Here is a 15,891-nt window from a genome sequence, read left to right on the forward strand (position 1 = left end):
TTTTAAACAACCTGCCACTAAACTTTAAAGGAAACCTTTTGCCAAAAATGTGCAAAAGCCAAGGAAATGACCTGCTTTGTATTCTACATCATACATACATATATATACAGCTAAGATGCTTTCTGAATATACAGACACAAATTAGACCGCGCATATTGAGGTATGATTGTATTGTGGTTCTGGGAAACCAACCAATAAACACATTGAATGCTGTAGATGATTGATTAATGATTTTGACAGCAACAAAATAGCCTAACTGTTGGGGTTATGATCTACAGTTCTGCAGAGTATTCATGCTGATATTGTTGTGATGGCTACATCCAAAAGCTTAAAGTCAGGCAGGTTTACATTATGCAAATTATAGGAAGGCTTGTCATTGGGACTGAGCAGCATGTGAAAACTTCCAAAACAAATCCTCATATGTAGACAGTGAAACAATGATGATTTTTCATGCCGTTGTTGTATGTGAAGAAAGTGGATGGGAAATAACTTTTTTGCGTTTAAGCATGTGTTTGATAGAGAGATGTAGAGAGAGTTAAGAGAGTCTGAGAGGACATACTGTGTGTTAATACTTCAATACGTCAATTACACTTACATTCCTGTGCAACAGTAATTAAAAAGATACTCTGTATTCATTATTGTCCAGCCCTGAGATTGGATATGTTTGGCAATCAGACGATCTTATTAGTTTAGGACATTAAAAATAAATTCACATGTCTGTATAAATCCTACAAAAATAAGGTATGATTTTGTTATAATAATCTGACCTCTGGAGCGATCTCAATAGTTTCGGAATACATAATCCATGGTTTGTGTTATGTGTGTAGAGAAAGTCAGAAATTCAGAAGAACTGTGCTTGATAGTGCAAAATGACTAAACTGCTTTTAATTCATCAACACAACTTCCTCTTTCACTGAGGTGAGAGCTGTCCATTTTGTTACAAGCTTTTCCGCTCGTGTTTGTAGACTATAAAAATGTATACATCTTCAGTCTGATTATTTTTCGTATTTATTTTTGTCTTTCGTGAAGCACAATTATTAGTGTTCTTCACTTATGTGGCGTAACACATTTCCCAATAAAGGATTTCTCAAAATAGTGTAGTGTGCAGGAAGTGTTATTCACAATCTGGTCTATTATCAGAAATGTGACACACAATTATCCATTTTAGGAACTAAAACAAACTTCAGTATAAAAGTCAAAGAAAGATTTTATGTTTTGAGCAGATGCATGCTTTTTCCACTTGTTCCTCTTGAAAACCCTGTGTCTATACTGAGTAATTTGCTTTTTGTTAGACCGTCAGTGTTCATGTTTTTTGTTCTCCACAGGTGTACCATGATATGAGGTCTGCATTGTCGCTGTGGTGGAGTTGCCCTTATGCACATTAATCATGTCAAATTCTGAATCCTGTATAAATGTGTTGGATTGGTTATGTGTGCTTCGCCTGGAGCAATATTCAGAGGCATTTCGGGTCGCTGGGATAGCAACATTGCAGCAATGCCGCGATCTAACACCAGATCTCCTGGAACAGATGGGCATCACCCTGCCAGGCCATCAGAGACGCATCTTGGCTAGCCTTAGCAAAACACATAGTAATTGTGACACACAATCTGAGGCACACTCTCACTGTAAGCCTCAGATCATACAGTCAGAGAGAGTTCAGAGCTCAGAGGAAACAAGTCACATTCAAGTGTTGCAGAGAGAGAGACCTGTTCCTTTTGAAGAAAAGCCTGTCCTTAAGCAAAGGAATGGAGAGACATCAACACCTAAACCCAGGGAAAAAGAGAAACCAGTCCCCAGGGAGAGACAGGTGTCCAGGATGAAAGAGGAATGTGGGAAGGGAGGAGAGAAGAAGCTGGCTCCTGAACAAAGACAAATGGGACAAGGAAAAGAGGATGAGAGAAATGGAGGGATAGAGGGAGATAGGCAGAGGCCTGTACCCAAAGAGAGGACTAAATTCCGCCCAAGTGCTCCTATAGACTCTCCCCCCATCCTCCTTGTGTCACCAACTTCTGACACCTCTTTGCCCCCAGTCCCCCCACGAAGCACCCCCAACTGCCCTCCACAGTGTTTTACCTCTGCCCTGAGCCCCTCACCTCCTGCTCAAACCCCTGGTTCCTCAAAATTGGACAGACATGTGGTCAAAGCCCCAGATTTACCGAGCAGGTCGGTGAATCAGAGTTTAACTCCTACAACCAATCCTACCCAAGCCTTCACATGCACTCGGCCTCAGACATTAGCCATTCAACCCTATTCTCAATACTTAAATACTGATGGAGGAAGAAAAATTTCACCTGTCTCATCCACTGCTTCTCTCAGTGATGACACAAATGCTCCACCACTCCCTCCAAAAGCAGGAGGAGGACCTAGGGGCCCTCCACAGGTCCCACACCGTTTTTCTTCACAGTCTCCCAGAACTCACAGGTAAAGTGTATTTTTTTATTATTCATTAATAACTAATGCAGCTTTATGAGTATTTTTTGTTTTTTTTGGGCTGTCTTATATTCCTGCACACATTTACTTATGAATATATCATTGCTCAGAGATCTTCTTGGCATGCATGTGAGCAAGAGAAGGGGTGTGACTACAAGGGGTGTGACTGCCTCTGTTTTGAATTTGTGGGTCCAAAACATATTAAAACTTAAAAGAAAGGGGGTGCTACATTAAAGGCAGAATGCTACATATTCATTCAAATATTTATGTAAATTAAATCGTCACTGTTTGTTTTTGTTTGTGTGATTAAACATGCATTTTATTAATTTAAATTTCTTTTACTTGTACTAAGACAATAATGCCATTGTATTCTATTTTAAATTGAATTTACAAAAAGTGAGTTATCTTGTTTTTTCTTTACCAGATGTTGCCATCTAGTGGTCAAATTGGTAAACTCCATCTCTTGTTAATTTGAGCAGTTTGTATGGTTAGACATACAAAAAAGTTTTATTGGTGATTTCTAAATGCTTCCTCAAATTAAAATTTGATACTTCCTGAAACTGAAAGGATGAAGCACATTGGACCTGAAGCTAAGTAGCATGTTGAATAAGGAAATGTGTTAACAAGTCCTGTGAAGTGTGCATGCATGAGAACTTTGAGCCTTACTGAAAGCCTGCTTGCAGTCTGTTTTGTGGTTTCTTATACCTGACCACTTGATAAAGTGTGTGTGTTAGTGTGTGTGTGTATGTGTTTGTCTCACATGCTTTGTGGTGACCTTTTCAGAACTTTTATAATCTTCAAACTTTTGCAAAGTATTTTCTGAAGATTATAAAAGTTCTGAAGAGAATCTGCTATTCTAGCAAAGTTGCACAGACAATTAATTTATGCATTTCTTATTGCTTTTAATGAGATAATACAGAAAATACAGGAAATATGCATACGCAAAATTTTCAGAGGAAAATAGCTTCTACAAGCAAAAGTCAGTTTCCAGCATGACTTCTCTTTGCACCTACCACATCTTGAATTCATTGATAAGACTCACTGTCAATCTGAAAAATACAACTGTTCCCAATCAGATGCTTTCCAGAAGCAATACCAGTCTCATCAATATCACCGCTGGCAGAAATGCAGCGCCAAACTATGACAGAGCTGCCACGGTGTTTCATCAAGGGCTTTTCACACAGCAGCCAGATGCTGTGCTAGGTCTTTGCTGGACTTCTTCTGTTCTCTAAAAGAAACATCTTGTCAAATGTTGACTGTTTTATTAATCTTCCACTCCTTTTGTTTTTAGATCCAAGAGAGTTCAAGACATGTTAAGTTCAAGGGTAGGACACTCGAAAACACCTTCTGTGTTTTTTGATATCGTGTACATTTCCTATATTTTTTTCTACTCATATTCTAACACAAAATACAGTGAAATAACTATGACTAGTCATCATAGCATTGCTAAAATGAAAATGGTTGCCTAAAACCTTTTCACAGTATCGTTCATTTTATATAATATTCTTTTTTTCCCAAAGCATTTTCCCTTTAAAAGCAGACTTTATTCTCACTTTAATCTTTTATTTTAAACTTGTTTGTGTAGTTTTTGGCAATAGCACAATCATTAGCATTTATCATTAGCAGCTGTTTTTTTCTATGTGTGTCATCACCAGTTAAAGGAAAAGAAACTTGAACCTTGCCTCTGGCTTTGGGGTACTTCTATTATGAGTAGCATTTGCATGTTTGCTTTCTTTTTTTTAAAGGGAAACTAACTGTAGAGAGAGGGGGAAGTTGCAATAGAGAAGAACAACATAGAGCAGTTAAAACACTCCTCCCCATTACCCTCTTTGAAAGCGAGAGTGAGATAAAAAATATCACAGAAAGGCACATATTTCAAAGATACCAGGAACTCGTTTTTGTAGCCTTGACCTGCACACATTCACACACTGTCTTGTTGCTCTCTTGTTTCCTTGTCAGTTCGCTGGTTGTTGCCTCCTCCCATCTTCTGGTTAGCCAGTCATTTCCTACTACTTTTTTCCCCTACTTCGCGTGTCTGTGTGTTTTAAGTTTTAATTGTATGGATATACCATGGAAGAGGACTCCTTATGAACATGTTAAGGCAGGTAACATTGACACAAATCGTATGTCAACAGTTCTTTTCTCTGTCTTGTATTATATTTAGCAAGTGCTCTCTCCTTGTCATCTCCCTCTTACCTCTGTTCAGCGTTTTCAACAAGGAAGCTTGCTCATCTTGCTGTGTTCATGTTTTCTGCTGTTAGAGAATAGAAAAGTTGCCACTGTTAGTGAGACTTTTTTTAATATGTTTATACAGATTTGCTTTAACTTGACCAGAGTTAAGATAGTTAACTTTTTAGTGATGCTGAGTGACACTAGACATTCTGTTTTTCCTGTGCTGTATAAGTTTAGGGAACTGATGTTGGTGTGTTAGCTGTATGTCTGTAAAGATTACAAAACACGTAAGATGGGCAAAGGCATCCCTGACTTATTTTGTTTTCTCGGGTAACAATAACATTTCGACAGTGTTTTGAACTACGCAGGTTTGAATGAATAGTAGGCTTTCTGCAGATCTTGTGTGATTACCTTAAATATTTTTATTACTCTATATACTATATTTAAAAAATAACAGAGTCTTTAAGTTGCTCTATCTGTCAACGCCATGATTCAGATGCCCAGTAGGTATAGTAAGGTGATCTTAAATTAAAATGTAGAAGTTTAACCAGAAGTTGACAAACATAAAGCGTGGGAGGAGAGGAGACTGTTAAGTATTAGCTAGCAGAGAGTGGGTTAAAAATAGCATCTATTTGCAGCCCCCCACTCTCTGCACTCATTTTCAGAGAATAAAAGAAACACATGTCAGTTTCCTATAAGAGTGGATCTTACCTATCTTTTTCTGATTTATTATTAAACAGAGCTGATACATTGCTTACATTTTTATGGTTTCCAATTTTATGTAAAGCTAATTCATAACAATGTTCATAAAGACTTAATATAATCAAACATCTGTGGACTTTGTATATTGAATGTTCTTTTATCTGGTTTTTACAACCACCTTGATGTGTCTTTTTAAAATCTAACACAACAGAACAGTTTATGTGTTAGGGTCACACCACAGACCATCTGGTAACACTGATATTTTTTGCTATTAATCTACACTCTTACGGCCACCATGTCAAAGTTGTCTTCTGTCTTTTGTCTTTTGCCTTTTTCATTACAATTTAAAATGGTGCAGGTAATTATCAGTAAATTTATCATAAATAAAATCACTCAAGCTAAAAATGCTACTGGTATTGTGTAACTAATATCACTAATATTCCTTCTCATGGAAGCATAAAACGTCATATGAGAAGAAAATTCACAAAGGAGGGAGGAATAAAGAGGAACTTTCACAATACTGGATGGATAGAGACCAAATCTGTGTGCTCACTCTTGAATTTCCCATCAGCAAAATGCGCATTGTAAAGAATAAATTACACAACTTTGGGGTTTGTGCATCTTTATGACGAACCATAAGACTAATAGAATAAAGGAATGATAATATACTAACAGTATGAAATTTGAACAAGAAAATTGTCTTAAAAAACAAATGATCTATATTGGGTGGTTATATAATGTTCTGTACTCTATATACGCATTGTACCGTTTGTATTTAAACGTTGTAGTATAACCACAGTAGTTAATATACTTGCTGTTTTTGTTAGATGGCCAGTAGTAAATTAGTAAACTGCGCTAAGGTAATATTTGAGTAAGGGATAGTGTGTATTTCCTCCTAACATCAGCTCTACTGACCATGTGTTTTAAGTTGCAATGGGAAAATGCAGTCATACTGTTATTATTATTTCAGCTAAATCACAACTTCTATGTATATGTAGTAAGAGCGAACTGGCCATGATGAAGTAGTGAAGTGTTCTGAAGAAGGGTTTCCAAGGATTTGGATAGCAAGTGATGACCAGAGTAGTTGGGGATAGATTTTTATCTGGTAAAAAGGCATTCCCCTGTGGGTTACTAAAATAAAAGAGCTTACAAAGATAAGAGAGCTGTGTGTAGATGGTGCCATATTCATGCTAATGATGATATAATTGAGGTGTTTTTTACTATCAGAATTTTTCACTATAGTTAATTGTCTAACCAAAATACAAGCACAATTGTGTAGCGTTTGTGTGAGGGTGTGTGTAAGATTATCTGGGACCCAGAGGTATGCTGTGAGGCAGGTTCTGGCTTACTGCCTAAAACAGAAGTAGAGAGAGGGGAGGGGGGTAGTGAGATGCCAGTTTGTTTTTGGAATAAATTCTCTCACTACTCATGAAGACTTCAGAGCAATAGGTCATAATGTGGACTCATCCTGGTTACCAAAGTTAGTTTTAGAAGTTTGGAATTTTATTTATTTTTTGTCTTTTTTTCATGCAGAGTTATAATGTCTCACAAGCTCTACATACCTTTGTTGGATGGAGCTTTTTTAGTAGCAGGTTTCAGGTGTAAAATCACAACTGCAGTTATATTTATAGTTTTTAATATAGAATGACAACATGTAAATGTCTAAGGGACGAAGACTTTCTTCTCAAACGGGATGTATAGAATCACCCTGTCTGTGTGGGACTTTCAACGGATCCCAGATTAACATGGCGTCTGAGCTCCAAACCTCTTGTGACCTGTCCTGTACCCCTTTATTCCCCAGCCCCTCTACCCCGCAAATGGACACTGATGAGATGCAGAAAGGCCAAACCCCAAAGGTCCCACCACGCATTAGGACACCTCAAAGCCAAGAAAACACAGTAGCGCCAAGTCAACCTGACACTCTTCCGCCTCTTCCTTCTAGGAGGGTACCCCAGCTTCCCAATGAGTACAGTAAGTAATATAATAAAAATTTACAACTAATACTAATGGGTGTTAGTGACGTTTCTGTGTAATGCAGGTTTATTCAAATTGACTGAGTTTAAATAGTAACACTTAAATAGGGAAACCGATCCCTACTGATTTATCAAAGCTTGACATTTTAGCTGCAGTTGCTCTTTAGGTAATTTAAAATCTGCACAGTATTTAATATAACATGTGCTTATAAATATATTTTTCTGCTTTAGGGTTTACCTTAGGACTGGCATTTCTAATTAAATAAGCAAATGGATTATTAAACAATAGCAATACACTCATAGTGAAAGTAACATTTTGAAAGGCATGTGAACTAAATTAAAGAAATGAAACAGACCAAGAATGTTTTTATGTAGAAGGGAGGTATTTAGTATTTAAGAAGAGTTTGCATTGAAGTTAATACACATGTCCCTTTACAAATCTTTTGTGCATAAATATTGTTATTATTATAAATATTATTATTCGTTCCTTACATTTTCAACACTTTACATCACATTAGTTTAACATTAGCAAATATTAATAGCCTATTCATTATAATTGGCTGAAAATTGTATGCCTTCTACATTTCAACAGTATGCTTACCTAGTTCCTGGTAACACAAATAATACAGGGATGGGCTCATTAAAATATTATAGTGGCAGTGTGATTCAGAATTCTGCACAGCATGTCTTTATTGATGGGAATTCCTGCATAATTATTAGTGGATAATCATATACCCTGCACAGATAAACATTCTTCTGGTTGTTTGCAGTCTGTCCCCTATTTCCCTAGTGTGTGGCATCATCACCAGAAAACCACTCGTTTTATTGAGGACCTTTACAAACATGCTGGTCTCCATGTTACAAAAGTTAAAAAAAGTAATAATAACACCCTCATAATGTTTTTTATCATTCACACACCTCGTTGTGTCTTTAGTCTGCTCCTCTGTTCACATATCTATCAGTGTAAGTGTTTTTTTTTTATATTGTACAAATTCTGTGGCTTTATTATTTAGTCTGTCTACAAATATACTACAGCAGCGTTTTGTCTTTTCTCTGATACCGATACTAGGTTCAAACATATTGACCTACCTCTACCAGCTGCATTGCTACCGTAGATCCCTTTAAATAACTTTTGTAATTACCTGGAGTCAATGGTATAAAGCTTGATAGACCAGTTGTTTTTCATACCATAGTCTTAAAACTGTCTCTGATGTGTTTACACTTACAAACTGAATTCCAATAGTGTTGAAACCTTTTTGTTTTACTAGGACTGTTAGGGTGAAGGTTATTTCTCAGCTACAACCATCTGATTGATGTTGGCCATGCCATTATGGACTAGTGCATTTATTTGGAGAGTGCAAAGAGTGCAGATACTAGTACACGTTATCCTATTTGTAGACTTTGCACATGTATTGTTTACTCAGAGTATTATTTTCACTTTATATTGGTTAACCTGTCCCATGTGTCAGAGGTAATATGACTGCTTAATAATGACTAATTGCGGTATTCAACCAGAAAAGCTAGATTTTAAGAGTTGTAACATTGAAAAAAGTTATAGCAATTTGACAAACTAATGCCTGTAACATTCTCTGCAGTCCTATGTAGACCATTTAGTTTCTGTGTTTACAAAGACAACCACAAATAATACTGTAGTCCAGCAACAGATATCTTGATTAACTGGTATAGTCAGTGCTTTTACTTGTTTCCAGTTTCCCTATGCTCTTTAACAAGTATTTGACTCTATTTCCCAGAGTGCCTTACAAATTCTGTGGTTATCTGTAAGTTGCACGTAACCTAAACTACGTGAGGTTCAAAATGGATGGTTAACATTTTTCGTTTTCTGGATCTATTTTCTCTCTGTCCTAATTATATGTTTTTGGTAGTTTTGTTTGCCAGTTAATGAATTGAAAATGGAAACATTCCATTCAACAAAATCTCCAAAAGCAAATATTTCTCAGATAAAGATTGTACAGAGCAAAAATGTTACTGCTTTTCAAAATTAAATAATAGTAAACCAGCCCCCTTTAGCCCAAAAGGCAGCATTTGATAAAATGCTGTCTTGTAGTTACTCCCAGTGAATACATTTTTTTGTTCATCCTCACTGTAGATTTGTTCAAATGTCAGTTTTGACAATTCTGCTATCTTTTATCTTATATTGTTCTTGTACTTATTTCCTCAGGTTTGGAATCATTTGATGATAATCTTGACTATGAAGACCCTGACTTGTTTTCCTCTGGTGTTCATTGCATAAACACATCAGACAGGGTAAGAGTGCAAGTGCTCTCCTCTTTTACGTTGTTTATCCTCTTTGACTTATGCACAATGTGAATGACAAATGTCTGCTCCAATAGGATATGTCCCTACAAGTACCCAGTAAGGCAACTGGGCGGAAAAATTCTTTGTACAGTGATGACGAGGGCTTGGATGATGATGAGTGAGTCATGCATCAACAAACAAACCACTGCTACAGACACACACATACTGCAGTCAACCACCATTGACTTTATCTCATAAAACTGGGTTTTTGATAAGTCAGAAGTACAGTAAGTGGTGTTTCACGATGTTTAATGTGTGTGTTGTGTTTTCTTGTACATCCAAAGTGCTACCCTATGGCGGGATGATGTCATCCGCAACCAATCCAGTGTCTACCTGCCAAATACTGGCAGGTCTTCAAGCATTAAAGAAGATGGCTCTCAACTTGTTGCTGTCATCAAGATGGGCTGGCTGGGCAAGAATGGACCTCAGGGGTATTAATGACAATGCGTGTGCACACACACACAGACACACGCAAGATCTGCTTGAAAAAGATAAAAAAAAAATGCCTTTTTTGCAGTATAGAAGAGTGAATAACAACAATAAAACAAGAATTAAAAAAGTAGCAGGCACACATCAAAACAATATTTGGTTTTATAATGCAGTGTATATATAACAGTTACTCTATTATGGTGAAAGAATTAAGTGCTTTTTCAGTGTTTTTGTGTTTATGCATCCTCTTACACAGGGGTCGTTACCAGAAACGATGGGTAAAGCTGGATGTTGACTACCTGAGATACTTTGACAATGACAAGGTAACAACGCACACATACAGGAAGATCATCAAATTGTCATATTGGTCACATCTACAGACATGATGTAGGAGATGTAGATAGATACATTGAGTGCGTCTACATGGACAAAAGTAACCAGGTTACGATCTTCTCTCTCGAAAAGCCAAACCTGATTTCCCCAGGTAGATTTCTGTTCTGAGAACAATGATTTCTTTGCCATGTATATGCACAACCAGGTTTCTAATTGGCTTTCTCCAACATCAAATGTGTGTAACAAAAGGCTGCAGACAGCAACACAAATGAGTGAATGATAATGAATGAGAAGAGATGATTACCAGGGCAATGCTGCCTTGTTTTAAAAAAAAGTCTACCTAAAATCAGACAGAAAATTTAACTTACACAAAGTGTCTCTTAGAAGACTGAATAAGTCACTTTTTGAAATGGATTTTTAAAATTCAGACAGTTTACGTTGTGGATCAGGTGTGTGTGACTCCTTTTTTTTCTCTCCCTCTGCATTGTCTGCTGTGGCACAAACACAAACACTAAAACAAAGAAAAGTCAATGTTTTCTGTCATAGTTAAAATCTGCATACCAGACTTCCACAATAAGTCAGAGGTGGAGGTAAAATCTGGTTACTATTCTGCTCATATATAAGCAGATTTCCAGTAACCAGGTTTCTTAAGTACTTGTAAACACTGTAGCCCAAACTTATTAGTTTATTACTTAGCCCACTCTAGAATTATAGACACATGATTTCCTAATCAGCCCCATCCATATTCAGTCTGTATGCTATCACACAATCTGCATGCTGAATGGATAGATATGGATCTGTTTGACAGAGCCGTTGTTGCTGTGTGTTTTGTATTAGGATGTGTATTCTAAGGGGATCGTCTCAACAGCTTTTATTACAAATGTGAACAGTTCAGGAGAGCTTAAGTTTGAGGTTGCCACCACCAACCGCACATTCATCTTCAGGGCTGAAAGTGAAGGTCTGTTCCTTTTGTCTTGTCAACTTTGTGTACTTACATTTACAAAATAATCTTGTTGTTGTTTGTAATATACAGTGTCATATGTATATGTCATCTCTGTATACAAATACATTTATGTTGGTTCATATACATCTGTGCATGGACATTTTACTAAACATGTTTATTTTTTCATGGGTTTGCACATCGGCTCAGCTGAGAGAAATGACTGGGTGACTGTACTGCAGGACTGTACCAGGGGGCGCTATAACCACAGCCTTATGAACCCTGGTTCACCTTTAATCCCAGACTATCAGGGCTATCTGGAGCTGAAAGGACTAAGATCCAAACTTTATACAGTTGTCACCTCAGATAAGGTCTTCCTGTACAAAACCATAGAGGTATGGATCCTTTTGTGTATGATCAAAGAAAAAAGCAGTAGTGTGCAAATACCACACTTCAAATAAATCTGTTTTTAGTTTTTTAATGTGTGAGCATTATTGTTGAAAACTATTATCTCTTTTTCTAAACGACACCAAAGTAATTCTTTTATACTGAATGACTGTTAATCAGTAAAAAAAAACATAGAAAGGTAGAAATAATCTGTCCTTCTCCATATTTCTTCCAGGACTTTCGTATTGGTGTTGGTATCACATCCATTGAGATGAATGTAGGGAATATAAAAGACACAGATCGTCGTTGTTTTGATCTTACCACACCATACCGCACATTCAGGTACTGTATGTACACTCTACCATATGTGAACAGTAAACTCTACTTTTGACCCGGATGTGTCTTTGAGTTTGTGTGCCCCACAAGTATCCAGTGCACATTTATTTTCTTATCTAAAAATGGATTTCTGTTTTAAAAAGAATGAAAGTTCAAAGATATCCCTTCAATAATTCAATGGCTGATATTGGGTTGTGCAAAGATACTTGGAGTAAATTAAATCATGATGTTTTTCCCACCATCCATTGCCATCGTCCTCAGCTGGACATCTTTTGAAATTGTGAATAGCCCTTTGTATGACAGTGTTTGTGTGCTCAAGTGCATGTGTTGGTGTGGTGTGTGTGGTCTTTTGGCGGACAGTGCACAGCCTGTAGTGCAAGGGCTCAGCTTGACAGGATGGGGAAATGTCAAAAGGCTTGTGTATTTGTGTAAGATTTAAAACAAACAGTCACAGTGTGTTTTAGTCTAACTCTGCCTTTACTCAATTTATGTGTCTCTTTGCATGTGCAGTGTTTGTGTGTGGTAAATGTGCATGAGCTGTTTCAGGAAGGATATGACATGAGACTCTGCATCAACCCACAAATCTGTCTCTGTATGTGTATGATTGCATAGTTTCCAGTCTTTGACTCAAGTCTTTGTATATTTAGCAATCGAAGAGCAGAGAAAGAGTCAGGACTCGGTTGGCTCATGAGCATAAGGATACACACATACACATACAGTACACAGAGCCACCAAAGGCTTTCTTGTTTTGTTTCTTAGTATTTGGCTCTAACACTGTAATGTCCACATTAACACTTGGCCGTGCATTTGTTTCTCTTCGCAGTTTCCTTGCGGAGTCAGAACAGCAAAAGGAGCAGTGGATGGATGCCATGCGCAATGCCATAGGTGAAGCCTTGTCCAATAGTGAGGTAGCGGAACAGATTTGGGCGGAGCCAAGCAACAGTTTCTGTGCCGACTGTGGGGCTCCCAAACCAGAGTGGGCAGCTATCAATTTGTGTGTGGTGGTCTGCAAACGATGCGCAGGTTTGTCTGTTTGGTTTTGGAGTTACGTTTATGTGCTTGTGGTATGTGAATCTACGTTTATACATTTATCAATCAACATTTTTTGTTTTACTAACATTTAAATTATTAACACAGTATCAACAGTATATACATGTCTTCAAAACATTAAAATTTAAAGCAGGCAGTATTTACAGTATTTTGATATTTCAAAACATTGCTGTTTTGCAATGACAGTGATGCGGATGTAAGCTAACTAGAGAATATCACACTGTTGTTACATGATTTAGATGCTAATTTTCTTCTGTTCTGTGTGCTGTGTCAGGAGAGCATAGAGGACTGGGTCCTAGCATCTCAAAGGTTCGAAGCCTGAAGATGGACAGGAAGGTGTGGACAGAAGAGCTTATACGGGTATATATACATGCGCGCGCACACACGCACACACACACACACACACACACACACACACACACACACACACACACACACACACACATACACAAGGTTAGAATTTCATTTTAATTTTAGTTGCAACTGTTAGAAGGGTTGTGATTCTACTATGTTTTTATTCCTGGAGTGCATTATATCATGAGGTTGTTCTGTTTGTATCCTCTGGGTACAAACTGGTGTTGGTACAAACTGTTAGGAACTTGGTCCCACATAATGCAATGAAATTAATAATGAAATAAATGTGCAGTCATACCTAATAAACTGTGTACAGTATATTTTGTAATACATCATGTTAACCACTAATGCCTCCTTCCTCCCTAATGTAGTAATACTTCTCTTAAATCCTACCTGTGCAGGTGTTCCTATTGCTAGGCAATGAGCGAGTGAACAGTTTCTGGGCGGCTAACGTTCCGCCTAGTGAGGCTTTGACACCGTCTAGCTGCAGCGAAGACAGACGACGCTTCATTTCTAACAAATACCGCCAAGGCAAATACAGGAAGTACCACCCTCTGTATGGAAATCAAGAAGAGCTTAATAAAGTAAGTAACTCAGTTTAAATAATTGTGTTTAGTCTGTGGTACCATCATGTTTGAAATTTAACCTACAAGCTGTTTTCTTCTAAGGTTTATCAATTGAATATTCCATCAGACTAAAGAGTTAGGCAGCATCTTGGGCAGGAGGTTGTCATACACAAAGAGGATTTATCAGTACTAGTATTTATTAGCTTGACAACATTGCTGGTTAACATTTACTTTTCCTTTTGCCTCTCAGTTGCAAATGGAAGCCAAAAGGTCTAAAATATCAAGTATGTTGTCTCCTTAGTGACTATAAAGTAGCCATTCTACATTTAACTATTTTAGTGATTAAAGTGTAACATACGCCAGCTACTGTATAGAGTGGAGTATTCAAGTGACTGTATTGAAGATGCAGTGAAAGTCATGTTCCTACATCACAAGTCTTGCATATAAAGCAGGACATCTAATGATATCATTAGACCCAGAGTATATTTAACAAAGATGGAGTGATATTACAGGTTCAAACTATATTCTGTGAATTCCTCCCTTACCCGCAACAGTGTTTGCAAAAATGTAAAGTTATGGTGAGACATTACCGTTACCTGCAGACAACAGCGCTTTCAGGACAGACAACCAGGCTGCCTGTACTAGAAAGTAGGACATTGAAGAACAATCTGGGAATAGGCAGAGTAGCTTTTATATAGTGCCCTTGCTGTGCCCCACTGTGTGTGATAAATGTCTTAGTGTTTCAGACCCAGCTGGGTCACATAGCTGCTTAACCCGCTTACCGCAAACAATACGGACTGCTCACAGACATGCATGTGAGTCACATTTGGCACCTGACTATGAATTCTATTTCCCCTCCCTTCTAAGCGCGTGTGTGTCACTTTGTGGCTGTGCAGATGGAGATAAAGGATTGTTTTCGTATTGTCACACACATACACTCATGCATAGCAATCACTGCTGGTTAAGGTTAAAAGAATTTTTGTTCAGCTGCTTGTCGTCCGTCCTTTTTTCAGATGCTTCTGCTTTATATCTGTTTTCCAGTTACTGCACTCTCTTCGTTTTACGGATGTTTCCACGCTTTATCGTTTATTGGGCTTTCAGGATGTCACTGGTGAATGTGAGCACTTAGAGCTTTGAAACATTCTGTTGTCTTTTTGAATGCACGATTTTCCATAATTTCATACAGATGGTTACTTTAATCGCTGAGCTATCTTTTCTCTTAAAGTTCTTAAGCGTTGCATTACTAGTATTTGCAGTTAGGTGTGTCTTAGGAAATTATGCATTACTTTAAATATGCAGTAATAGTATGTGACAAGGCAATGGCAATAAAATTACATAAGGTAGTGTGATTCAGTGTCAAAAGAATAGAAAAAAACGCTAGTTTGTGTATTGTAAAATGAGAAGTGGTCTGGGCTACATCCAGGTTTACTGATCTAGTCCTGCCCTTTTCTATCTCCACATCTCTACTTTCTTTCTTCTTTGTTTTTCTCCTTTTCTGAATGTGGCATCATTACTCACTGCTCCAGCTGGAATGTACCATAACTCCACCCCTCTTGCTTATTACCTCCTCCACTTCTCATCTTGTTCCCCTCACTGTTTTCCTGGGATTGCAGCAGAATATTCAGTCTCCACTTATGGCTCTTTTTCTTATTTGTAGCTGGATGATATTCTCCTAACTTTCTACAAACTATGTTTTTGTTTGTTCCATTTATAAGTTTGTGTGTCTGTGTCAACTGACAGTGAAACAAAGGAGTTATAGAAAGGAACTGAAAGCTTACAGGTAAGATTGTGTGTGAGCTGAGCTAAAGGACAGGGTAGTGAAAGTATGTTGTATGTCTGCAATCTATGTCAAGATCATTGCAATTGTACAAGTCCATATTTGAATGTGTTTGTGGGCCCTAGT

At 37.6% G+C, this 15,891-nt stretch overlaps 1 protein-coding gene across 6 annotated transcripts in view; it reads left to right on the top strand.

The window, feature by feature from the left end:
* Positions 1 to 15,891, top strand: part of LOC137128586 (arf-GAP with Rho-GAP domain, ANK repeat and PH domain-containing protein 1-like) — a 49,317-nt gene that overhangs the window by 10,487 nt on the left and 22,939 nt on the right. For 4 of the 6 annotated variants that reach the window (XM_067506849.1, XM_067506846.1, XM_067506848.1 and 1 more), the window contains exons 2-13: positions 1,326 to 2,421; positions 7,106 to 7,275; positions 9,457 to 9,542; positions 9,629 to 9,711; positions 9,878 to 10,024; positions 10,279 to 10,345; positions 11,193 to 11,313; positions 11,506 to 11,690; positions 11,918 to 12,024; positions 12,842 to 13,041; positions 13,343 to 13,428; positions 13,824 to 14,006. In XM_067506849.1, coding sequence (XP_067362950.1) covers positions 1,388 to 2,421; positions 7,106 to 7,275; positions 9,457 to 9,542; positions 9,629 to 9,711; positions 9,878 to 10,024; positions 10,279 to 10,345; positions 11,193 to 11,313; positions 11,506 to 11,690; positions 11,918 to 12,024; positions 12,842 to 13,041; positions 13,343 to 13,428; positions 13,824 to 14,006 — 2,469 coding nt within the window. In that variant the 5' untranslated portion in view covers positions 1,326 to 1,387. Of the gene's footprint in view, positions 1 to 1,325; positions 2,422 to 4,262; positions 4,536 to 7,105; positions 7,276 to 9,456; positions 9,543 to 9,628; positions 9,712 to 9,877; positions 10,025 to 10,278; positions 10,346 to 11,192; positions 11,314 to 11,505; positions 11,691 to 11,917; positions 12,025 to 12,841; positions 13,042 to 13,342; positions 13,429 to 13,823; positions 14,007 to 15,891 lie in introns of those variants that run through there. The other 2 variants (XM_067506851.1, XM_067506850.1) reach the window with 2 other exon arrangements.

The sequence above is a fragment of the Channa argus genome, chromosome 6 (genome assembly GCF_033026475.1).
Source record: "Channa argus isolate prfri chromosome 6, Channa argus male v1.0, whole genome shotgun sequence".
NCBI lineage: Eukaryota > Metazoa > Chordata > Actinopteri > Anabantiformes > Channidae > Channa > Channa argus.